Source organism: Pyrgilauda ruficollis, unplaced genomic scaffold (genome assembly GCF_017590135.1).
Source record: "Pyrgilauda ruficollis isolate IOZ18807 unplaced genomic scaffold, ASM1759013v1 scaffold11, whole genome shotgun sequence".
NCBI classification, from domain to species: Eukaryota; Metazoa; Chordata; class Aves; order Passeriformes; family Passeridae; genus Pyrgilauda; species Pyrgilauda ruficollis.
Window position 1 is genome coordinate 11,902,088 of NW_024509210.1, and position 25,558 is coordinate 11,927,645.

Here is a 25,558-nt window from a genome sequence, read left to right on the forward strand (position 1 = left end):
TGAAATCACTGTAAAGATCAGACCCATTACAGAGAACATTTAAAAAATCAGATGATGCATTATATGTTTTCTGAGGACTAAATCACAATTATTAGTGTTTTGTCATGCAGCAATCCAAATTCTCATTTACATCTCAAGGGCAAAGCTAGTTCTGCTTAGTTAATATTTAGCAAGATGAAAGCTTAGAAATGGAAATTTTTATAGATATTCTTTTTCCTTTAACCACAGACTAGTAAGTTATGATCCTTTGGTTAACAGTGTGTTTGATTTCCATTGTTTTTTTAGTTTCTCAGGAAAAAAGATTCATTTGGAACACTGAGGTTTTTTCTGGTCATTAAGAAACTTCTTGATCCTTGAGCTGACATGTAGCTTCCATTCTCCTGGTCAAGGCACATTAAACAGAATTTGGGTCTTTGAAAATATTCTTTTATTAACCAGTCACATTCATGTCAATAGTACAGATGCTTCTGAAATTTGGCCAGACACTGCAGCTGTAGAAAGCAAAAGCATGGCCTGGAGTATAGAGTTGAGACTTTTCACAAGGCCTCTTTTCTTAATGGTCTTTGGTTTTTCATCTTAAAATATAAGTTAGGTGGTTAGCCTGCATTGTAAGCAACAGTGTAGCTGTAGCTCTTGATATCTAAAACCTGCCCTCGGAAATGTGGCTATATGGAAGAGGAGACACAGTTTTCAATTACCTTCCCTACCCTTCCCCTTCACTTCCCAAATTCAGCTCATAAAGGATGAGGAAGGGTGATGGTCTCTGTTTAAGTGATGTCATATGCTTCAGATTAGCTAAAATTGCAGTGGATTTTTTTCCATATTGTTTTAGGATGTGGCCTTTCCATAAGCCATCCCCTTCAAGAATCCTGAAGATATAAAGAAAAGGCATATTTTGATAGGAGTACTTAACCAAAAGAGAGCCAAAGAACCCTGTTGAAGGGTTGCTGCTCACTCAAAAAATCTTGGATCTTACTTCACTGCTGGAATTGTCAGACAGCTTCCCATGTGGCTTTTCATCTTTGATGACGGAAATTACTAAAAAATACAAATGATCTTTCAATATAAACTTTTCTATTTTTTAAACCATTTGAAATGCTGTATTAACTGTTTGCCTTAGATGAACCCTTATTAACCCTGCTGCTGTCCTTCCTGTGCAAGAACCATGTTAGGCACAGTACGATGCTGCAGTATGTCAGAGGCGTTTCAGGAATTCAGCAGCTGTTTGCCTCAAGGCACAGTTAAGCTCACATTGCAAGGCCTCTGTTCAGCCTGGTGTTACCACTTGGGTATATATAGACATGTCCCTGTTGCTGTACCTCCTTTCACACCTGGACCTTGCTGAATTTTTCTTCCAGCAGGATGAAGTGCCACTTGTAGAGCAGAGCTGGACAGGAGCAGGTATTAGAGTAGTTATCACTCTGTGGGGTGCCTATTTTCTGATGCTTCATGGTGGAGTCACCTGGTGCAGTAGTAAAAGCATTCACTTATGTTTGAAAGCTGGGAGCTGTATCTTGTTCTCTGCAACATTCTAAAAAGGTGATTTCTTAACCTTGTTTCAAAAGAGACACTTGGTAGTGCTCATTTGTAAAAAATGTTGGGTTGCTGGAAAATAAGAGGGGGAAGATGTAAAGAAGGAAGGTCTGCAGACTAAGCCTGCTTGCACACATTATGATGAGCCCAGGCATGAAGTGAAAGGAAAACTCTGAGCTCTTCATTATCTAATGCTCTCTTAGGGCAATAACAAACTCACTATAGAGTCAGCAAGCCCGGCCCAGGGGCTTGTGGAGAGGGAGCACACATTGTTCTTGGAATATGGCTGGTGCTGGAATATTTTGCTGCAAGTATGAAGCCATTTTTAATGCAAAATATTCCTCAAAGGAATTTGGTTTTGTAGCTTTCTATTTGAAAAGCTGCTTTCAGTCAATGTGATGCCTTCTTCCAAACAAAAGGCTGTGACGTTAGCTATTGTGTGAACATAGTATAGTCTTGCTTTTTCATACCCCTTATATGAGCTGAGATTATGCAGAGACCCTCCTTTTTGGAACTGAAAAAAACCCAAATGGAAACATTTACCTCTCTCTGCTTTAGTGTGTTATGGCTTTTCAGCCTTTTTGTGGTGCTTAGTGACCGCTCTATATTGTGTGCTTCATTTCAGAATAAGTAAATTATTTTTATACTGAAAATTCAAATGCAGAATATATTTGTGTAAAGGCCAAAGAGTCTTCCTGGGAAGAGGGATGGGGAGTGTGGGAGAGCACATAATACAAACCTCCAGAGTCTCCCACTGATAGATTGTTTGGTTTGTATTTCTATAAGGAGCAGAGGGTAGAAGATAAAGTGTTTCTTCTGAGGTGGAAGCATTCATGGCATTGATTCTTCCTGCAGATGTTACATCAGTTGGTGGACTACTCTGTTTAGCATTGTGGGGTAAGTGGAACTCTCCCATAAAAACATATGAGAGGACTCATATATGTTCTCTTTATTTGTATTCTTAGCAGAGTATTTGCAGAGTCTAAGGTGATTCTTTATATAAGCAGTTTGACCCAGAATAAACTTTGTCTTCCCCCTTTTCAATAAATTAAATGTCACTACCTGTAGTTTAACCTCCAAGGTGGCTCTTGTTGAATGAATGTGATTCCTGTTTCAATGCAAATCACAGCAGTGAAGGAAAAGAAATATATGAGAGCCTGGAAAATGCAGTGGAGGGGAAGAGAATTTTCACCCCTTCCATGGAGCAGCCTTTATGTTGTCAGCAAACCAAGCTGAGTTACAGTCCTTCTGCTCTTTGAGAACTCATGGAGAATTTTTGACGTTCTGTCTGTCTCAGATCTGGTTCCCTGGAATGTTTGCAGTGGAGCAGCAAGTGGTGGTAATCCCACCCTTGTGTGTTTTGAAGCTTTTGTTTTACCCAGGTAACACCAGGATACCAATTCATTCTCATACATTCACAAAGTGCTGTACAGGCATTGATGCTCAGCATCTTTTTGTAATGTGATTCCCATTTTCCGGATGGAGTTCCGGAATGTGTAACCACATCACGGTAAAAGTGGAGTAAAGGACTGAAGTCAGCCTTACCCTTGAATTCCCTAGCATTTAGGATGATGTCTGGCTCGCTCCCAGAGAGTACATAAAGAATTCTTACTGTCTCAAAGATTGTTTGAACCCATTTCTGCTGTTTGCGGACCAGTGCACAAAGACAAATTTAAGATTTTAATGTCCCACCCTGTCTCATCTCCTGTGATAATGCTGCTTGTCCTTTTGTTCTTCTAACCCTGCAAGAATAGAAAGACAGAAACCAAACAGGGCACTGAAGTTTCTCTGGCAGCTCCTAATGTTGGTCTCTTGAACACAGGATCCTTGCCTGTAGCTCATCTGTGGAGTCTTCCTCTCTCTGAATGCTTTGGGAAATTGGCATTCAGATGAGAGGACAAAAATTGGGTCCTTAGTTTATGTATGCAGGAATTAGAAAACAGCCACCCTGTCCTAACTCTGAGGAGGAGCTGAGTGAGGGTAGCAGAAAACTTGATAACCCTTACCCACGGCCTGTGGCACTGCTGCCTGGGGACAACCTGGCTGAGCACAGGGACACCAGGGCTTGAGACCAAGGGCCATGTCCCTGGGTGTCCTGAAGCTGAAATGACCAATGCATTTGTCAAACTGCCACCTTGTGTGGCTGAGGAAGAGAATGGTGTTCAGGTCTGCTCTCCTGGGAGGGGTGGGGTGATACTGGTGAATTTGCACAGTTCTCCATGCCCCTCTCAGCTGAGAGGCAGCAAAGCTGGCACCTGGCAAACAGGGAGGAGGCTGGGTTGCATCCAGTGGCAGGCAGCTGCCTCATGATGCTGCCTGGTCGTGTCAACTGAATTGGTTGGAAAAATTCAGGCAAGCAGTGGGGAATACAGGCAAAAATAAACAGGAAACCACTGGGGCAGGATTCTTGCTATAGGTACCAAGATGTCAGCAGGTCCTCTGAATGTGCTTTCTGTTAACACTTGCAATCACAGATATTCTGCAAGTCACTTAGCACTTCACAGGAGAGTGGGGACAAAGTCAAAGCATTTCAAATTACTGCAGAAAGACTAACCCAGATTCATAATGAAGACTGAATTTTACAGTCTTCATTTCTTTGTTGTATAAGAAAACAGCATGTCTTCCATAAAAGTTTAACCTTTATATTTCTATATACCATACAGAAATATGGTGGCTATATTCTATATTCTAGCTGTAATTCTGTGTTCTATAATTCTATATTCTATATTCTAGCTACCAAATTAATTATGTGAGAGTTAAGTAGACCAAATCATTAGAGTTAAAATTAATTTCAGTATTTTATTTCTAAAATTAATGTGTAAAATTTTAAAATATGTTTATCATTATATATATTTTAGTAGCATAACTCTTCGAAGTTGCTGTCTAGCTAAACATTATTTTTTCTTGTGTTTTGTCTGCAATGAATAAGGTAGAAAACTTCAGAGTTGGGATCCAGACTGCCTTTGCTCTCTTATTTTCAGCACTATTGAGTAGAAAAAGGAGGAAAACATCATGTCTGGAAGTACAGTTTTAATCTAATCTGAGGCTGTGAGAAAGCATTAATTATTTAGTAATAGTGTTGCTGCAAAGTTGAGTTTGAATTACTTGAATACAAAATGCAGTTGTTTCTCTCCCATCACATCCATGCACAAGATACAGTGTTAAGTGATCTGAAAACTCTAAACTATCTGTTACTTCAGTGAGATCAATTAGCACATTTGAATTTGGGATTTCAAAATTAATGATGAAATTTCAGCATTTATAATGTTTCTTGGGATTATTCTTTAATGCAGGTAATCTCTCTAGCTGTCAGCTAGCTAATACCACTTTTGTCTCTATGTGGGACACAGTTGACAATTGAAAGGGCAGAAAGCACTGTTGGAATGTAGTTGAGGCAACTTTAGTGCCATAATGTAGCTCTGGCCTTCCATTGCTCCAGAACGCTTTGTTCTGGACAAAGGAAAGGGATGAATGCAGCGGGTACAGCAAGCGTGTTAGGTTTTCCATGAGCAAACCAGTAGTGCCTTTAGTCAGGCTATGGATGCAGTAATGTTGCAGTGTGTCTGGAATATTGTGTGACAGGGTGAATTTCAGAGATCCAGACTGTATGAGCCCTCCTCTATCAGCATTAAATGCATAAGCTGTAAGCATGCTGCCCTGTTTCTGGTGGAATTTGTCTTTGAAGGTGAATTGTTAAGCCTTTTAAACCATGCTTGTTTTGGTTATTAGAGAAACTATGGTTTTTTTTTTTTTTTAATGCAGGGAAGCTAGCCCTAATGTCTTAGGAAAATTCTGTCTTTAGGCACTACGTTTCTGCCTCCTTAAGCAATGTGAGCTGTCATTTTCTCTTACTCCCCTCTGACACGCTGTGCATTCCTCCAGTTATCTCTTCCTCCTACTCCCTAGGGTTAGGGTTTTGAAAACCTCAAAGCCCAGGGCTCCAGGCACACTGCAGCTGCAAAAGGCATGCCAAGGGGAGCACAAAACTGTCAAAACGTGGCTTCCTCCACAGCTTTTTCCTTGGAACCAGCCTTAGCCCAAGGCTGCTTTTACTGCTCTGCCTAGGGTTAGGGCTACACCTAGAGTTAGGGTTCTGAAAACCACAAAGTCCAGAGTTCCAGGCACACTGCAGCTGCAAAAGGCATGCCAAGGGGAACACAGAACTGTCACAACATGGCTCCCACCCCACCTTTCTGCTTGGCACCAGCCTTAGCCCATGGCTGCTTTTACTGCTCTGCCTAGTGTTAGGGTTATGTTTTGCATTTTGTTTCATGCTGCCTCCTATTCCTGGGACAGTTTCCCAGTCTCTGCTGCCAAACCCTCCCTCCCTTTCTCTGCTCTTGTGAACCTTTTTCTTCCAGCAATCATTCCCATGTTTTTTACTTGACTAATTGTCTGTCTTTTGTAGCCTTCCTTTCTTATATCTGCTGTTCTGGGTCATGTTTCTTAATGCGAGATAGTACGTATGGCAAGATAAAGGAGTGTATTTGCCACTATTTCGAGCATTGTTTGCATTAGATCTTCATACAGTGGTTAGTAATAAATTCCTCTTCTCATTTTGAGTGCAGAATTTTTTACACAGTTTGCTATTTTCTGTGTGCTGTTAAAGAGCAGCCACATTTTATCTTAAAGTAGTTGCCAGGTTGTGGGGAGTAGTGTCTGTATTACAGCAAGTGCTATCAGCTTGCCTGTCTGTATAGGCAAAGTTCAGCTGTGTTGATCAACCTGAATTGAAATTGAAATTGAATTGAAAAGGAATTGAAAGTAGGAAACACAGGGCTCTGGGCAAACCTGGTGGTGCTCAGCAGTACTCCTGTCATTGCACAGCTTCACTGCAGTGGTGATCATGCTGCCATGGCTGTTATTCCGTAGCATGGACAAGCTCACAGAGGCAGGCATGAGATGGATCTGCTTACTGTTTTTAAACCATTTTGTTTCTCTGTGGAACAAATCTTTCCACAAAAACAAGCACAAGACCCAGCATACTAGGAGAAATACATGTTGGTAAGTGATTATGTTGTTGTATGCAAGTGGTGGATCAAGTTGCTGTGCTTTCTGCAATGCATTTTACAGACTGAATATGCTGTACCAGACTAGACTAAAAGAAATGTACTCTCTGTCCTACTGAAGACTTCACCAGACAGGCAGATGCACATTTCTACTTGGAGAGAGTTTTTCTTTTCTGAGAATTCTCTTCTTTCTATTCCAACTAAGATAAGGCAATTGGATCACTGATTTTTTTTGAAGAAAAATTGTGATTTCCTGTTTTCAGTTCACCTATTTGAATTAAGCTGAAAATTTATTAAGAAAGCCAAAGAATCCCTGAAAACATTAATGTTGTGTTAGACTAAGTTTCATAATCAATCGTGTTCTGAATGCTTCTTTTTTCTTAAGTCCTACTTCTGATATCATCTGTCCTTGTCTCTTACTGCTACATGTGAAACAGAAATAGTTTCATAATTGTTTTATCCTGTAAATACTTATAAAAACTTGCAAAATGGCACAGACGAACTCCATGATTTTGACTCAAAGGTTAAACATGTTTTTTTTCATTATCAGAAACTATAAGTAAACTTAATATTTCATTTCTTCATGGAAAAAAATTTCATGCTTCCAACACATAATCAGTTTCCATGTTAATAATAATAAATTAATCCAGTTTTCAGTAATGGATTGCATTTCATTGGGCATTTTACTACTATCTGTAAATTTGGGGGAAGAGTCCTCAAGATAGCAGAGTTATTCTACAAAACCTATAATTGGACACCTTGCAGTTTTCAATACCCAGATCAGTTTTACTTCAGCTGTCGTCCAAATTAGAGATCTATATTTTGCTCAAAACTCCTGAGCTTTCCTGACAAAACTTCAGTTTTATCAGAGGGTAGATTTGATTGTAAATATGGCAGCTTTTTTCCTGAGTTGTCCTGGGTACTGTTAATTAAGATGTTAATGAGGTCCTGGACTTAATTCTGCATGAATGAATATTTTAAGGATGCAGTACTTCATAGCAGAAAAAATCCTACTTGTAAACAGTTGACTAATTAAAAATGTAAGAGTATAGCACCCACTCTAGTAATTAAGTCTAGAGAATGGGAGAAAGACTAAAAGCTAGTGCCATGTAATTACAGTGCAGTTTAAAATTAATATCTTTGAGATGTATGTCTTTTCAAAAGAGTTTCTTTTTTGTGAGTTGATTACCTAAAAACAAGGTAGAAACAAGGGGAAGCAGAAGGTGTGGGGTTGAAATGATTGTTGTTTATGTAGTGAGCATGGCATAGTGTAAGGTATGGAAATAAGTGTGCATTGCCTGCGATTTTGTAACAATTGCAAACACAGATGGTTTGAGAGAAAATTAAATAATCCCACCCACACTAAGACAGGGAAGTCTAACAATAGTCACAGCTTCTTATCACCCTGTTTCTCTAGCAGTCTCTGCCCTCCTGTCTCTTACGCATCCTTTATCTATGGAAAAGTAACAGTGTGTGAAGCTGCTGAGGGGTCTGTCAAGGCCATAAGGGCTGCACTGGGCTGGAGCTGCCTCGCCCCACCGTGCAGGGGCTCCATCCACCCTCTGCTGCCACAGGCAGCGTCCTCAGCAGCAGCACCCAAAGAGCACAGCTACAGAGGCAGGCAGTGATGGGTGCCAGGTTCAGCCTGGACTCCGGTCACCAGGTGAGTGCACGATGGTCAGTCAGGTCAGCAAGGCAGAGCATACTTGTAGCACGGTTTGGGCCTGGCCTAATCTCAGGTGCAGCTCACAGCTCAGGAAGTGGAAGCTGGTCAGGGTATTCAGAGGCTGTTGGTGGGTGCAGTGCCCCCATTGAGACCTGTGTCTGCCATAATGCTTGTGAAAAAGCAGATAATGACTTTTCATTGCCCAGATGGCTGTGAAGGCTTGGAGAGGGCAGTAGAGCACCTTGGATTTGCTCCTGTCTTATAAAAACCAGGCCTCCAAACCATTGTCTCACCCAGCCTGGATAATCTTCATGCCTTTTTCACTCATTTTACTTTTCTTCCCATTGTTTTTTTTTTTTTAACTATTTTTGCCTGGCCAGATTTGTAGTTTGCTTATATCACTTTTGGCTCTTTCTTTTCTTTTTTTTTTTTTTTTCCAACAAGAGTCGCATTGTGTCAAGAGCTGTCTTGCAATAGACAAGCCAGCAGAAATGCAAATATTTTGTTTTCTGAGTCCAGGAGATACACTTATTTCAATCACACTAAGAGAACTGGATAATTAGATGCTGCAAAGGCTGGAAGATATGCCATAAACGTTGCGCTGGGTGGAGATTTTGTGAGGAGGGCACTGCTGTACACAGCTGGGGAACATGTTCTTTTATAAACCCAGGAGATTCTGACCCTGAATTTTAGTGCAAATACACCAGAACAGCTGAGCTCAATAGCTTTCCTGAGGTTTTAAGATTTGATAGATCATACTTAGAGCTTTCTTCTGGTGTCCGTTTGGATAAACTTTCAGTGTCACCTGTTCCCTAATGTCATATGTTCCTAGATAAAATTGATTGTAAAAGATTATCTCCTATGTGTTATGTGACAGGAGGCAGCAACTGAGTATAGAAGATCAGCCTCTTGTTAATTAAGGTGAAATTTTCTAAGTCCTCATAGGAAGAATGGTTAGGCTGCTTTCATAACAATTACAGATAAACTTTCATAATATACATTCTATATTAAAACACTCCGACTCTAACTGACGCTGAATTTTCTTGGGTTTGCCAGTTTGACTGTATTTCCCCACTTGATTAAGTTACTTAGGAGAAATCACCAGAAAAGACGTTTTGCTTTCTGCAGCAGAATAGTTGATCTGAATTGTGATAAGCAAGGAGCATGAGAGAATGGAAATGTGATTCTTGTCCATGTCTAATGCGGAAGGAACTGCATCTATTTCCTGTTCCCACAGCTAAGCTGGAGATGTTCTGCCATGATAGAGCATACGTGTTGATTCCTGATGAAAGCAGGAGGCTGAAGATGGTGTATTCCCTTCCTTTTGGGTGACTGAAGAATTTGCTTTCCACCTGGGGGGATTGTAGAGCAGCTTGGACTGCCTTTGTGTTGCAAGGCTCTAGCCTGCACTGTCTCTAGCTCTCTGTCCCACAGCTCTGCGTGTCTGGGTGCAGAGAGGAGCTGCTGTCTAATTATCCCCTGCTGTGGGAAAAGGGTTAGGGTCAGAGTGGGCACAGAATTATGTGTCAGGAAAGGCACAAAACAGGAGAGGTATGGCCAGAATGAAACTGCTTCTGGAGGCCTGATCCCTAGACTTGAAAGGGTCAGTAATATGTGAAATGAAGCAATGGAGACTTCCTTTCGGTTATATCTGAGGAAAGTGTCTTCTCTCTCTGGTGAGCAGTTGCATTACAGAGACCTGTGCATTCCCAGAGCTCTTATGAGGAGGACTTTTTGTTTTCAGGGGAAGGGACTGTTGCTAACAGGCACTGCTGGACCATGCCACTGTCACTGGCATGTGAAGGAGTAAACCTATCGTTTATTTCTTTTTGTAATGTAAAAGAGCAAGGGAACAAAGATCTGCTGCACAGATCTGCTTTCCCCTTAGCTGGTGGAAAGCCCTGATTTGTGTGAGCACTTGCACTGCTACAGTACCTGTTGTCTTTCCTTTTCATTTCAGTAGAGGTGTGCTGCTGCCAAGCTACATATTATTTCTATCAAGCAGCATCAGTGACTGCTGAAGGCTGAAATTTTGTTTTTTTAACAATTCTTCAGATTCCTTATTTGCAGATCCACTCTTTAAGCAGGCTGAAAATACAAGACAACAAAGTGTTTTCCTTTCCCAAATTCGTCCTATGCTGAGTCTGTGAAACTTGTTGAGGCTTGTGGTTCTGACATTTAACTTGAGGGAATACCCTAGTGTAGAAGTCTGAAATTCCCTTGCTTTGGAAAATAACGTCAGTTGTAATGACCCTAAGCAGTGAGTGTACTATGATGGGGAGAATGCAGGGAGCTGAAAACGAAATTTCCTGGAAGCTCTTATGAGGAGGACTTTTTTGTGTTCAGGGGAAGGTTGCTAATAGGCAATGCTGGGCCATGCCACTGTCACTGGCATGTGAAGGAGTAAACCTATCGTTTATTTCTTTTTGTAATGTAAAAGAGCAAGGGAACAAAGATCTGCTGCAAACAAAGGTATCTATTATGTACCCAAACACCAAGAACCTCGGAGTCCTGGGATCTCTGTGCAGCCCTCTGCAAAGCTCGCCTGGAGCCGGCCTCTCCAAGATCTCTGCCTTCATGTTGTCTTCAGACTTCATTGCACTGGCACAAGGGTAAATTCACAGCTGCAGTTGGGTTTCCACCAGGCTGGGATGAGAGGAGTGCATGCAGATCTGTTTAGCATGGACTGCAGTTTGTTGCTCTTGCAGAAGGTGTGAAGATACTTACCTGTCTAGGGGTGGTAATAAAAGAATTAAAATAATTATTACTTCGTCACACAGGTCTTCTCCTCTTACATCAGACTGGCACATGTCAAGCCTGCTGGCCAGCTGGCAGCTTTCTGGCTCAGCACAGGTCTGTACTGAGAGGCTTTTCCCTGCATGGGGACTTGCCCAAGCAAAACACAGAGCTGGCTGGAGGCTGCAGCCCTAACTGTCAGAGCAGCATGGGCACCATTAGTGTTTCTTGCGTCTTTGATCTGGATTTTGTATTCCTTAGGCAGTCTCTCATGGCGGGATTTGACTGGCAGTACATGTTAGCTGAAACATATGGCCAGAGCCCAAAAATGAGCATAGAAATTTCATTGCAATGTCGCTGTATTTTCACAAGAGTTTTTTACCCAATATGTTAAATACAAGCAGCAATCATTCTCCTGAGCTTTCTGCTAATTCTTTTGCTGACACTACTGCCAGGTTCCCCACCTTTGTGAGAGAGAGGCTCTACCTGGAGGTCTGGTATACAGATACCACCACTAACAAAGAGAGGGGCTGTGGTGTTTAGAGTGGAGCAGACTAATGAGGAATTTTGTGTCTTGATGACACCACTAAAGTGGAATGGGTTGGAAAATCAATCAGATTCCTTCTCTGATTACTGTGTAACTCAATTACTGCAGTCTCTCTGGGGCCCAAGGCAACAACCATCTCACAGGAAGTGCAGAAGAGACCTCTGAAATAGAGCTATTGTGGACAAAGGCAAGATCTTGCTGCTGTGCATTCCAGACAGAGAGATTATATTATGAATAATGAAAAGGGCTGGGGAAATGTACTGGTGACACTGGGGTTTGGGTGGTAAGGCCTTCTGTAGCTCAGCTAGGAATGCACTGACAGTTCTTGATAAAGGTGTCAGATGATACCCAGTATCTTCCATGTGCCTTGGCATGAATGTACCAGAAGCTCCAAATACTCATATTCTGGTCAGTGGTTTTGGGTAAGTGCTGATCCTGAGCATTTGTACTGATCTCCCACAGTCATTTCCAAGCACTGGAAATATCTGGAGATCAGATGTTAAAACCACAGGGTTAGGGTTGTTATCTTGCTTTCGTATCACACCAGTTGCTGTGTGGTTTAGCAGATGATAATTCAAAAAGCAGTTTATGTTTCACATTAACACTGTATATCATTAGGAAACAGAACATCTAAGTTTGATGAAGCCTTTGTCTTAATGCTGGTGATCTGTGGGATATCTGACCTTACAGCTGATGCTCTCTGATCTAGAGATGCTTTTCTGGCAGGATGGGTGCCTGCTGAGCCTGCGTCCTTGGACCTCTGAACGTTTTTGCTGTGCATTCTGACTGCCACCTCCCTCAATTCACACTGAGGCAGTACTGGCAGGAGTTCAGAGTGGACCTCAATTTATCTAGAGACCTGTTTTTTTTGTGGTGTTAGATTCCCAGGAGTTTGATGTCAAAAGAGGACACAGGTATTTACTTTTCCTTTAAGAGGGAATAATTTTCACTGTAATTATTTCTTTTCTTTTCTTTTCTTTCTCCAGAAGAGATATTTCTCAGCTTTTCGGGTATGACTGGTTTCTGACAGTTCTCTCACCTTGTAATATAAATTTTGTTCAGTGTATTTGTTTGTTGCTTTTTTTCTCTTTTAGTTTGAACCTAAACCAGCTGATGCAGTCCCCAAAGAAAGAAATGCATCCCGTGCCAGCTGGCGTGCCCTCTGGCTGTGAAGCCTTGTTAAAGAGATCGGAGCTGACAGATTCTTGAGCAGCAATCTGATACAGGCCTTTTTTTTTTTTTTTTATTTTGCTTTTTTGAGCTCACCCTTGTAACAAATGGGGGCTTGTTTGGGAGCTTCTCTAGAGGCTTGAATGGAATCATTGTTATCAAAACACTGCTGTGATTCAGAAGTGCCCCGCAAAGGGGGCTCTTCTCCCTGATGCCCCTCAGCTGGGCACTGCAGGTGTGGCAGCCTAGCTTAAACTCTGGTTTCATTCTTATTCTATGGAATAATCCAGTTGTCCTGTGATTTTCATCTTCAAACTGATAACTGGGAAACTGAAGCTGCAGTTCTTTATAAAACAGAGCCAGTTCAAAAGTTAAAATTAAGTTGGAGAGATGAATGAGTCCAACCAGGGAAGTGTTTTCCGTGTTGATGCTTTGGGGATAAAGAGTTGTAAAAGTAGAACCTTGCCAGGCTTTTGCATAAATCAACATTGTCTTGATTTTCTTACCATTACCCTGATGTTTAGATTACAAATTCTACCCCAGAAACACTTGCTTGGAAATTCATAGAAGTAACACTTAGGCTCCTGAATTCCTCTTTACGTTATTTTCTCCTGCAAAAACAACTTTGTGTCTAATACATGTTAAGATAGTGGATCTTTAATTCCAAAATAGTTTTCATGTTTCTGTTTTATTTGGTGGGATTGAAAAGCAAAAGTGAGTTATTTGGGAAGGCAATAACTTGGAATTCTCAGGTTTCTCTATCAAAATTGACTATTATTGGAATCTGAGTGGGCTGTTCAGCATGAATTTGTTGCACAGGAGTAGAATGAAGATCACTTCTCATACCTGCAGCATTGTGATATGCATGGAGCCGTGTATTACTCTGTCTTACAAGGAATTCACCTCATAAAAAAGCTACAGCATTCTTTGTATGTTTCTCTATTACCTCTCTCTGCCCTGCTGAATTCTGCCTCTGCTGGCTTCTGCCTCTCTGCAGCTTTGAAGCTGCAATGCCAGGCAGGAAGGTGGTAACATTGGGGTCTTCCCATTGGAGTCAGTGAGATGGGAAGGGCTTGTTATGGAGGTGGAAAGGCTGTTTTCCTGGCTGCTTTTGGAAGGTTGCACATGTTTTTGGGTACTATGCTGATACACTTGAATTCCTGGTGTATTACAGGGACTGAACTGGACTTGAAAAGTCATGTTCTATACTCTGTCCAGGGAATCATATATTCAAATTCAGTAGCAAGAAAAAGAAAAAACTATACAATTTCTGGTTTTTACATCTTCACATAGTTATTTCTCACCTTCTCTCCCCTGTCCTTTTTCCAGTAAAAAGTTAACAGTATGTAGAGACAAAACTGAAAGATCATAAGTTGTCTGTGATGAAGAAAACGCAGCTTATTGTTGCCAGCTGAGCTGGATTTCCAAAGCCAGCTCTGTCATTACAGAGGGCCACTTGGGAATGGAGACCCCAATCCATTTGGAATCTTGGGAGTAAGGATAATTTTACCAAAAGTCCTGATCCATCTGCTGTGTTGCAGTGCAACCCTCAGTAAGTTTTGCTGTTTCTCAGTTTTTCCAGTGGAAAATTATTTGTGTGATATACTTTATATTGATAGTCTACAGCTATTCTGAAAACCTCATCAGGGCTATGGTTTCATTGTGCACTACACAAACCAGTCCCTGCTCGGCTGAGCTTACAGCAGAGGCATTGTTTGAGGTAATACTTAATGATCAACATAAGGCTTGTGTAAAGAGCACTCTGACTCTCTTCCATCTGCTGTCATAAAGTTAGCAGTATTATATCTCTTCATATAAAATCTGTTTGTGGTTTTTGTCTCTGCTTCACACTGCACCAACAGTTTGGAAAGCAGCCTGGTGGGAGTCTTTAGAGTGGGACTTTTGGCCTCATCTATGAACTGATCTTTTACCTGACTCAGAAGGACTTTTTTCCGTCTAGCAATACACATTACGAAATAAGCATCTGTCTCACAAGTAGTTCCTTTTCTGGTGGAGCTGGTTGTTAAAAACCCCTGGATAAGAAACTTATGTATGCCTTAAACTCATACACAAACTAGTCTTCTCATAGTCTTTGTTATATCAGAATGGTAGTAACAGAAAACTCAAAAATAGAAGGAATGGAGAAAGGATGAAGACCTCTTTTAGTAATATTATTTGCCATTGCTTTCTGATGTCTCCTGGTGTTGCAAGCTGTGCCAGTTGAGTGGGTGGTTAGAGGGTCTGTATGTGGTGGAGCACATCTGCAGGAGTTGCGGGGGGGTCACTAAAAAAGTGTTTTAAAGAAAAAAGGTGGTTTAATTTTTACAGAGAAGTCACCATGAGCATGACTGATTCGATAAGCAACATCTGGCCTTGAAGGTGCTCTTGCATTGTTCTGGGAGAGGCAGCAGGTGTGCCCCAAAAATGTGCTTGTGTTCCAGGAAAGGCACCAGGATATTGCTATGGGCAGGTCACTCTGCTGGTGGGAGAGAGAAGACTCCATTGTGAGTTTTACTTTATTTTTAAACAAAGGAGAAATTTAGTTCTTCTCCCTGGTGTTTGTTTTGGATTATTTGTTCTTTGTTGGCTTTGTTAGGCATTTTTCCTGGAAACATAGCAACATACAGTGAAATAGTCTGCTGCCATGAACACAAAGCAGGAGGTGACAGAACTTCGTAACAAGAGGCTTTCATGTATTTGAGACCAACCCAAATTTATTTTTTACTGTTGGTGATTTAAAACTGGCTTCATGTTCTTCAGTGGCATATGAGAGAAGGTGATGAAGGTTTCAGTGGATGTTTCATCTCCAACTGCCACTGAATCATTTGGCAGCCTTTATTAAATGTGCAGTGTGTGGGAGCCTGTGTCCCCCGCCCTCTGTGCTGCCTGAGGGATGATGCCTCTCCAGAGCTGTATTTTGTGACGTCTGGAAGAAAGTGAGTTCCCAGGACAAATAGGGATAGCCTTGCAGAGAGTGCTCTCTCCTCCTCTTGTTAGCTTTGAAATATAGGCTAGAATAAAAGGGTTTTGTGTTTTCTGTTCAGTGGCTTGTAGAGGGCTGGGGGAAGACCAGGTACTTGGCTCTGTTTGCTGTAGTGTGTGAGAATCCCACCCGAAGTGAATGTTGAATTGCTGTGCACTATCAGGACCTTTCTTCCAAATGCTGTTTGGTTGTTCTGTCATGCTGCCACACAAATGGGATGTGACACTTCCCCGGGACCAGACCTACTGATGGCAAGTGATGCTGCCACCCTATCACCCTCTAGTCCTGCCATTTCATCTCAAGCCTGTTAAATGCTAGAGTCATACTGAAAATTGACTTTTTCTTTTTAAATTGCAGGATGCAAAGAGAAGGTGCCATCATGTGAATGTGAAACACCTAAATGAGAAACAGGACACATGGGAAGGCTGAGCTAAAACTGCTTGTGCACAGAATGCCAGACTGATTTGCTACTGGAGACAAGATTCTGGAAACCTTATTCTTCCCAGAGACTTCTGAGTGAGAGGAGAGGAGCCCGAGGAAGCACACAAAAGAGCGATGGGAATTGAGGGCCATGGTTACCTGAGATAAATGGCAGATCTCTGGGAGTCTCGCCTTGTAGCTGTTTGCTTTAGCTTTTTCTCTCTCTGCAGCTGCACTTTCTTTTTTGTGAGCTGCTGCTGGGCACTGCCACGGCGCCACTGGAGATTGCAAGCGAGACGTAGGTCCGGAGCGTGAGGAGGGGGTGAGCCGCCCGCCTCACCATGATTCAGCTGTGGAAAGTGGTGCGGCACGTGCGACAGCTGGAGCTCCACAGATTGATCCTGCTGCTCATTGCCTTCAGCCTGATCTCCATGTGCATCCTGGCTTATTACGTCACTAACAGTCCCAAAATCAAGGAGCCGCCACCCCTGCCCTTCAGTGACTGCAGCAGCCAGCACCGTATCTTGATCCCACCGCAAGCCAGCTGGAGGCTCACGAAGTCCGTGGACACCTCGCGCACAGATCCTGTGGTGCTCGTCTTTGTGGAAAGCATTTACTCCCAGCTTGGGCAGGAAATAGTGGCCATCCTGGAATCCAGCCGGTTCAAATACAGGACAGAGATTGCCCCTGGCAAAGGGGATATGCCCACCCTGACAGACAAAGACAGAGGACGCTATGCTCTAATTATCTATGAGAACATCCTTAAATATGTGAATCTAGATGCTTGGAACCGAGAGCTGCTAGACAAATACTGTGTAGAGTATGGAGTGGGAATTATAGGCTTTTTCAAAGCTAATGAGAACAGCTTGCTCAGTGCACAGCTCAAGGGTTTCCCCCTTTTCCTACATTCCAACTTGGGGCTGCGGGACTATCACATCAATCCTAGTGCTCCCCTGCTCTATGTCACCCGGGCTAATGAGGTGGAGCAGGGTCCTCTGCCTGGTGATGACTGGACTGTGTTTCAGTCAAACCACAGCACCTATGAGCCAGTGCTGTTGGCCAGCACGAAATCCTCGGAGTCCATTCCTCACCTGGCCACTCATAAAGCATTGCATGCCACAGTGATGCAGGACCTGGGTCTGCATGATGGGATCCAGCGGGTTCTCTTCGGCAATAACCTCAATTTTTGGCTGCACAAACTCATTTTCGTGGATGCCATTGCCTACTTGACTGGCAAACGCCTCTGTCTGACGCTTGATCGCTATATACTTGTTGACATCGATGATATATTTGTGGGAAAAGAGGGCACTCGCATGAAAGTGTCTGATGTAGAGGTAAAATCCTAGAGTAGATACCTCCAGAGGTTCTAGACAGATTTCTGTTGTGTGTGGTGTACTGGGAAAGTCAAAATGGCATTTAATTTGAGGGAAAGCATTGATTGCTCCAGTCGTACTCATACAGAGAATTAGCCTGCAAAAATGCTGAGGCACCATGTGTGATGCTCTCAACAGTTTTGCTGGTTTAAACGGAGCACTTTAGGAGCTGGCCTCTCTCAGTTTAAGAGGAAGATGCCTCTGGTGGTCTATCCTGTCTCCTCTTTGATGTAAGGAACAAGTATATACAGGTTTCCTATACCAGCCTATTTGTAGCTTTAAACTCTGCTGTTCAAAAGGAAAAAGCAAGCTGTGTTAGAACAGAACAGAAGAACGTATTTATTATTATTTGTGATATGTGTAAGCTGTATATATTATATTATAAAAGTGTAGGCCAGTCCGTGCAGTGTAAACTCATGCAGTCTATATTTTAGCCATCTAGCTTTTCAACACACAACTAAATTGGGAAAGAAAGGGTTTTCTCTTACCCTTTGCACCCTCCTCACGTCTGCCACCAGCAACTCTCATCCCTGAGGGAATATCAACAAATTCACCAGAGAAACGTGGTCAGACCAAGCCTTCATGAGAACCATCTCTGTGGCCTCACGATTGAGAAAGAGACATGCCAGCTCTGTGGTTTGCTTTCCTTGGCAGTTCCTGCAATAATACCGTGACCTATTAGTAAAGGTTATGGGTAAGAGGCTGATTTTGTGGAGGAGAGGGAACTGAGGCAAAGATAAAAAAAGGTAGGAAAAAGGTAACAAACTTAAGTGCTCCTTCTGATTCCCTGTGTCCTTGAAAATAATGATGAAGCATTCTGTTAATTCTGTGATCCATGTGCATGTGATGCTTCATGGAGCCAAGGACTCCCCTTTGTATCTTCCCCATCAGTTGTGGTCTGTAGCCATTGAGGGAGGTGCACTGCCTGTTTCTCAGGTGTGCTGAGGTTGTCCATAGGTACATACTCTGGATTCCCATTCACCACTTGCCCGCAGGTGAGTCCTGGATGGCAGCAGCCATGATGGGGTAAGCTTGTGACAGCAACTGCTTTAGCATGTTTCTAAAACAACTTCAATGTGAAGCACCCTTTAAACTTACATTGCAGGCACAAAATATTTGAGGCAAAGGTGTAAGAAGAATAGTGTTATATGGGTTTGGCCCCTTACCCAAACCTTGTCTGTTGCATGTTCCCAAGAGCCCTCTTCCACCTCCCTAGGAGTCTTGCCCCCTTTTCTACATGTTTTATGCATCCATGCAGCATATGTCTTAGTTCATCTCCAAGGTTTTAGGACTTCAAGATGTTATGTTTTGTATGTAGTATTTATTTAAGGAAAAGGCTAAAATTTTCTTCATTTCACTTCAATGTCCCTGTGCTTTGAAGTGCTGAAATGTTCTGAAAGAGAATTTTTTTTTCTTGTTTTCATTTTGTGAAGGATCACAATCTTATCTTGGTCCTAAGAAGGCCCTACACCCACCAGTCCAAACCAGCAGAGATTCAGAGATTCTCACCTCCTGTCGTGATTGTGCAGGCTACAGACCCATGTGAGAAGGCAGGATAGGTGGCCAAAGCTCTTGGGACCAAAGGCTGCTCTAGTGATGTTAAAAACAATCCCAGACAAGATTATTCCAAAAGATGCTTTGTTTGGGTTTTAACAGGGTGAAACGGAGGAATAATCTGTGATCAGTAAGCAGAGAATCTCAGGCAAAGCAGATAAAACCCAGATTTATCCATTTAAAAGAAGCTCTCTGATTGCAAAGCCACGTGAGGTTAATGAATTTTTATTTTTTAAAAGCGAGAAATAACTACATGGCTTTGTTGATAGTCTCTCACCATGGGGAGAGAAGGGGATATAATAGCAACAGAACAGCTGGCATTTTCTTTGGCCTTTCATATAAAAGCTCTGTTTCAGGGCTGATATCTCAACACACAGCTCCTTATCTCAAAGCTTAGATTACAGTGGTCAGGGTAGTGGTTTGAAGACTGGATGTTGTGTGAAGGTATAAAATTGGCTCTGCTGTCCCTCTTTGCCATATGCAGGTCCACATTCAGAGACCTTCCCAGACAAAACGACTATTAAAAGAAAGCACTGAATATAATTTGATCAAATGCATGCCCATAGTATGTCTTACACAAGAGAAATGTTTTTATTTGTGATGCTTAAAGGAGAGCTGAATAGCTTTCTTCTTTAACAAGAAAAAAAGGAATTGTGCTTGTTCTTACTTAAGATGATAACCCTTGAGTTTCTGTTTCTGCTGAAAGGCTGCAGCAGGAGCATGCAGTCCTCAATAGAAGTGGAATAGTTGGAAGTTGCACAAAGAAAATGTTTTTCCTTTGTAGAGTTTACCAGAGATTTGAGCTGCACATAATTAACAAAACTAAATCTCAGAGAATCCCTTCTCTTCTCAATTTATTCCACATTCAGTCTCTTCTAAAATCATAATCCTTGGAATTTACCAAACCTCCATGAAACTGGCCAACAAAGACAAGCCATTTCTAATGCAAAAGGATCTGGATTTTGTGATCCTTTCTGGTCATCTTTAGGTATGAGGAAAGAAGATTAAGTAGATGAGTTTTTGCCTCTTTTGCTGGTAATCTCTGCAAGGGCATAAATAGTGCACAATCACTGCAAGTGAGTCTGAGAGCAAGCTAAGTGAAACCCAAAGACAGTAATTTCATTTTGGATTATGAATGGTGAGGGTGCAGAAGAGAGAACCTAGTGAGGGTGACTGTCAGCCAGCTCTTGCCTTTCTAAATCATAGAGGACAATCTTACCTGCAATTGAAGTACTCAGCAATTTTTAACTCTCTGATTTTAAGACTGCAGGGGAGGTAGACATACCAGTACCACGAGAACTTTCTTTTTTGCCAGTGTTGTTTTGAGCTCTGCCAGTGCTACTGCTGGCTGGTAAGAAAACTGCAGGAGCTGCTCTCAAGAGCACACTGCCTGGGGTGTTTCTGCCACATGTTCCTAGAATGATTTGCATGAGCACTGAGAAGAGGCTGCAAAAGCACTCAGCTTTCTTCCTCTTTTTTTTTATCACCTCTTTCTCTTCATTTGCCCATGGATTGTTTTCTTAGAGTCATGTTTTCTTCTTTTCTGGGCATCTGACTCTCTGCCTTATTTCCCCATTTTCTTTTGCCTCTTGTTAGAGGGAGCTGAGATAGGTAACGTTTAGGGTTTGTGTAGAACAGCTAAATTCTCTGCAAACACTTCTGGAAGTTAAAAATTTCTTAGCTTAAAAAGCAGAGTTGCATTAAGATTTAGCCCTGTATTACTCCAATGCCAAGGACACCCTGTTATCTTAGAAAAGGATTTGGCCCTAAAGAAGCTCCCAATACAGTCAGAGCGCTGTGACTTTCCCTGATTTTTTCCTCACTCCTAGAATGATGAGAGATTTTATTTTCCTTGAATGACATCAAGAGCTTGTAGTGACAGTTGAGGAAATCTTTGCAGATCTGTCAGTGAGATACAGATTTTTAATGTACTGCAATAAAAGGCACAATTTTAAATGGTTTTCCCTTAACATTTGCTTAGAAGTAAATATTTATTGTAATTTGATATTATTAAAAAGCCCTTTTAAAAATGGTGGGCATTGAACATCAGAGCGAAGCTTAGACATTTTTACCATTGTGTCCAAAAATGTGCCTTTCTGGAATGTGGTTTTCTGTCACTTGGGCCTGCAGCATGGCTGCCACAGTTAAGTACTAAAGGCCTCCAAAAATACAGGTTGTGCCTGGCAGTGAATGCTCTGATAGACTGTGACAAGCATGAAGGAGGTCTGGCCTTGATGTGGTTTTAGAATTCCTGTGGCCAGTGCTGGGAATCTCTTTGGGGACCCCATCCGTGCCTTGCTGGGGTGAGCCTGACAGAGCTTTAGCAGGGAGCATAGCTGGGGCAGGGGCCGTTCTGGCTAGTTACTTGGCAGGCTTGTATCTTGGACGGCTTTTTGAAATAAAAGATAACAATAAAGTATAAAAACAGATAAAAAGAGATACTTGGATGGATGGAGGGGCAGTTTTTTAGGGGAATAAAGTCTGCCTTTTAGAGGTGGGAAATAGCTTAAATTCTAGCCCTCTCATCCCATGTGAGCAACTGAACTTCTTAAATATACAAATGAAGATCTGTTCACGTCTGGCTGGCTGTTTTCTCTCTTAAGGACTAGCCTGCTCCACAACTCTTGATTGCCTTTTGTTTGAGTCTTAGAGCATATTATGGATACAAAAGAAGTACCACTTGAAATTAGATATGGTTAGTACTATCATATTCATCTTACTTTATGAAAGAGAGTGCAGAGAGAAGTGCCATCTTCCAGCCTGTTCCCACACCTGCATTATTGCACCTTACTACAGCTGAACAGACCTCTTGGAACCAATGTGGAACCAGGGAACATGGAATGCATAAGGTATTGAAACAAATGTTCACATATTGGCACCTTAGTCTCCTTTATCCTGTTCAGGGGAAAGCCATTTCTTCAAACCTGTGCTGTGCCACCTTACGGCTGTGACTGTGACATGGAGCCAGCATCAGCAGAGGGATGGCACACGATTAACAATAAACTTGCCAGAAAGCAGGACTCCATAGGACTCCATAGTCTCTAAATTTCTGGCGCCCCCATAGTTCCTCCCTGTTCCCTCCCCAGACACAAAGGATTGCAGCCTGCTGGAGCAGGGCTTTTTGGGATTTATTCTCAGACAGATGTGTTGTCATGGTAACCCCAGCCAGGCTTTAAATCTCTTTCTGTACAGAGGAATGCTAAGCCTCTTAACTGCTGTCTTTCCTCCCACCACTTTCCTACTCAAGCTTGGGGAACTGGATGTGCCTTTCAGGGCAGCAGAGGGAAATGTTGGGGCTTGGGACAGCTCTGGAGAAAGAAAAGAAAGTGGCATTTTACTGTCTGAATTACTGGGTGATGTGTTGGTCCCAAATTTGAAGTGATCTTGTAAACCATCATCTGGACAGAGAGATGTTTTTCCAAGGAGAGATGCACAGCTCTTAGTCTGTGCTCCCTGATGTGTGGGGTGAGTCCCAGTGTCTTGCTGGGTTATGTCCCATTGCCTGTTCTGGGTCTTGTACTGCAAAGTAGGCTTCAGCCATCAGTTTTGCTGGCATGTCACTTTTTAAAAGCACTGTCTGTATTTGTGTTAGGAGATGTCACATGCCTTGCATTTATCAAATTACTGTTCTTGGGTGGGGACTGAGGTAAAGATGTGGTAGGCAAGTGGCCATGGAAAAGCTGAAATCTTTGAAATTTGTCTCAGGCTGCATTTGGTGTCAGTGTTGTGTGGATGTGGGATTGAGGAACAGGCAGTGAAGTGTGTCTGTAGGGAAAAGTCTGAAAGCTTGGTTCCCTCATAGGGAAGCATTGAGCTTGTCTTGTAACACTGCACATGTAATCTGTCCATGTTCCCGTACTGTTCCCATCCTGCCGTGGCAATGTAAAACCACTGCCTTGAGTGTAAAACCACTCAGCATATGTTTGAGGTGAATGGGTGACTGAAGTGAATTATAGAAGCCATTTTTAAATTAATGTGATGACCAGTGTTTGGTTAACACTAGTTTGATTGTGATATATCAGTGGCAGCAGTGATTTGTCAGGTTATCCATAAGAAGGTGGTGTCAAAGCACCTCCATGGAATGAGAGTCTGCCTTTGCAAGTGCACGTTCACTGCTGAGGGAGCGATGCACCCAAACAGTACCTATGGAGTGTGAGCTGTGTGAGGGTACCTTGCGGTGCTGTTCTGTGCTCCTTGGGCTTGGGCAAGGGCAGCTGATGCAGGAAGATCTGTCCATCTTCCCTACACAGTTTGGTAGGTCTGTGTACTTTCTCCAGAGTTATATTCCATATTTCCTGTGTGATTACATCCAACTGAAGTCTGCTGTTGAGAGGTCATCACCTTCACCTTGGTACAGCCACGGATCCATTGCTTTCTGAGAAAAGCTATTAAAATCTAAATAGCCCAGACAAGGACTGAGTCTGTCACCTGCCAACAGCCCTCCTGCCATCCCCTGTTTGATTGGGAATTCTCCCAGAGGGAGATGCACCAGTGACAATTCCCCAAAGCACACAGGTAGCAGCAGAGTGTTCATCTCACAGCTGCTCTCTTTTTATTGTTTTCCAACAGAAGAAATTTGACTAGAATTAATTTGTGTCCTACTTGTCTGTGACACACTGAGCCTCTGGGGTTGGGGTTTTTCTGCCAAGGCTGTGTGCTGTCTTACTCTGTACCCTGCTGGCCCCTGAGGTTCGTGGCACAAGGCACCTTCCCTTTGGTAAAAGCAATGACTTGGGACATTTAAAGTAATCACAAGAGAGCGCAAGAGGACCTGTAGGAGATGCAAGGATTGTGAATGTTGGCTTTCCCAGGTTTTCTTCCCAGAATCCAGGAAACTTTTTCTGCTACAAAATTTTGGCACTTTCAAGGGAGCACAAAGTCAGGGAAACCTCTCTGCTGTGGCAGGACTCGTTGCATGGGTAGTTCTGAGAATCCACCTTTCCTCTCTAAATAAAAGCCCCCTCCCTTTGGATCACTTAGTTACTGTTCACGATATTGACTTCTTTTCCTTCATCTATGTACCATAGGCTGCCCCACCCTTCTTTTCACTAGCACATAGACTGAGGAGGGGCAGAGTTTCATTAGCCAAGTCCCAGCCAACATGGGTGAGGAAGAGAGCATTGCGGCTGAACCTGTAAAGTGTAGAGAATCTATTGCTTTCAAGTGAGATTTATTGTCCTTTTGCCTTAGGACAGACACTCTGGGTCCCTCACATTGAAGTGGAGAGCATGATCTGACCTTGGTTTTAAAGAGGCATCATTTAGTACAGCAGAAGTACTTCAAGTAAAGGCTCTGTATGAGGAGCACTTACCTGCTCTGCTCCAGTGCAAGGGAAACAATGCCTAAGCCCCATCATCTGTGATACCTCTTCAGACTCAAACTGGGCACCAGTAGAACACAAAGACATGTTACAGATGAAAAAATATGAATATGAACATTTCTTTTTCCTTTTGTTCAAACAGGCTTTACTGAGCACTCAGAGTAAGCTGAGAACTTTAGTCCCAAATTTCACCTTCAACCTGGGCTTCTCAGGGAAATTCTATCACACAGGTAAGCCCCTGACATTCCCTTGTCTCAGCACCTTGGGGTGTGTGTCGTGTGTAATGCAGTAGATAGAGCGTGACTGTTGGAAGGGGATTAGCCACTGCTTTTAAACATTGAGCCCCTCTTCTGCCTTTTGATTTTGCATTTCCTTTTCTGCTTTCTGTAGGTACAGATGAGGAAGATGAAGGGGATGACATGCTGCTCAAGCACAGGAAAGAGTTCTGGTGGTTCCCTCACATGTGGAGTCACATGCAGCCTCATCTTTTCCACAATGTCACTGTGTTGGCTGAGCAGATGAAGCTGAACAAGCAGTTTGCTGTGGTAGGGAGCATTGCAGTTTATTTATTTTACAGTGCTAATCCTTAAACATTTTTCTCCTGGAATAGCTGTTTGGACCACACTGAACCCAAATACTAGTCTAGTATCTCAGCTGCATTTAAGCAAGGCAGTTCTGGAAGTTCAAATTGATGTGTAGCTCCTGCTGTCTTGAGGTAAGAAACGCCATTCACATGCTTGCCTGTTCCATGGGAAATGTTTCCCAACACCTGCATGGCCCCAGGCACCTGTGCTACATTCCAGGGTGCAAATCCCAAGGCTCTTGTTTCCTGAGGTGTGAACTTGTAGCATTGCCATCCAAATGCAATTAATTTACAAACTCTGGCAGTGAGCAAGCATTTCCTTTTCCATCCTTATTTAGTATGGTTCTGTAAGGAAGTCACCTGGTTGGTAGTATAAAATGTTCTGTCTGCTAACAGCCCTTCTTCTGGCCTTCCACACAATGTTGAAGGAAGTTACTTATCTAGGAAGCACAGAGGAAATTCCCTGGGTTTTGGCAGAGGAGAGGGAAGCCTTGAACATCCTGCATTGATGGAACAATGTCTGTTTAGTTCTTACAGCTCTGAGTTGAATATAGCATACATGTTTCACTGAAAAGAAATGTCCTCTTCACCTCTGGTTCTTTTGATGGTAATCCCCTTGGGAATAACAGGCTGCTGTGTTCCTGTGACATACATAGATTAGGAA

At 42.6% G+C, this 25,558-nt stretch overlaps 1 protein-coding gene across 5 annotated transcripts in view; it reads left to right on the forward strand.

The window, feature by feature from the left end:
* The window catches only part of NDST2 (N-deacetylase and N-sulfotransferase 2), a 126,023-nt gene that overhangs the window by 84,672 nt on the left and 15,793 nt on the right, over positions 1 to 25,558 (forward strand). For 2 of the 5 annotated variants that reach the window (XM_041476165.1, XM_041476196.1), the window contains 4 exons: positions 2,320 to 2,430; positions 16,002 to 17,398; positions 24,454 to 24,541; positions 24,702 to 24,856. In XM_041476165.1, the coding sequence (XP_041332099.1) occupies positions 16,406 to 17,398; positions 24,454 to 24,541; positions 24,702 to 24,856 (1,236 nt within the window). In that variant the 5' untranslated portion in view covers positions 2,320 to 2,430; positions 16,002 to 16,405. The remainder of the gene's footprint in view (positions 1 to 2,319; positions 2,431 to 16,001; positions 17,399 to 24,453; positions 24,542 to 24,701; positions 24,857 to 25,558) is intronic. The other 3 variants (XM_041476175.1, XM_041476206.1, XM_041476185.1) reach the window with 2 other exon arrangements.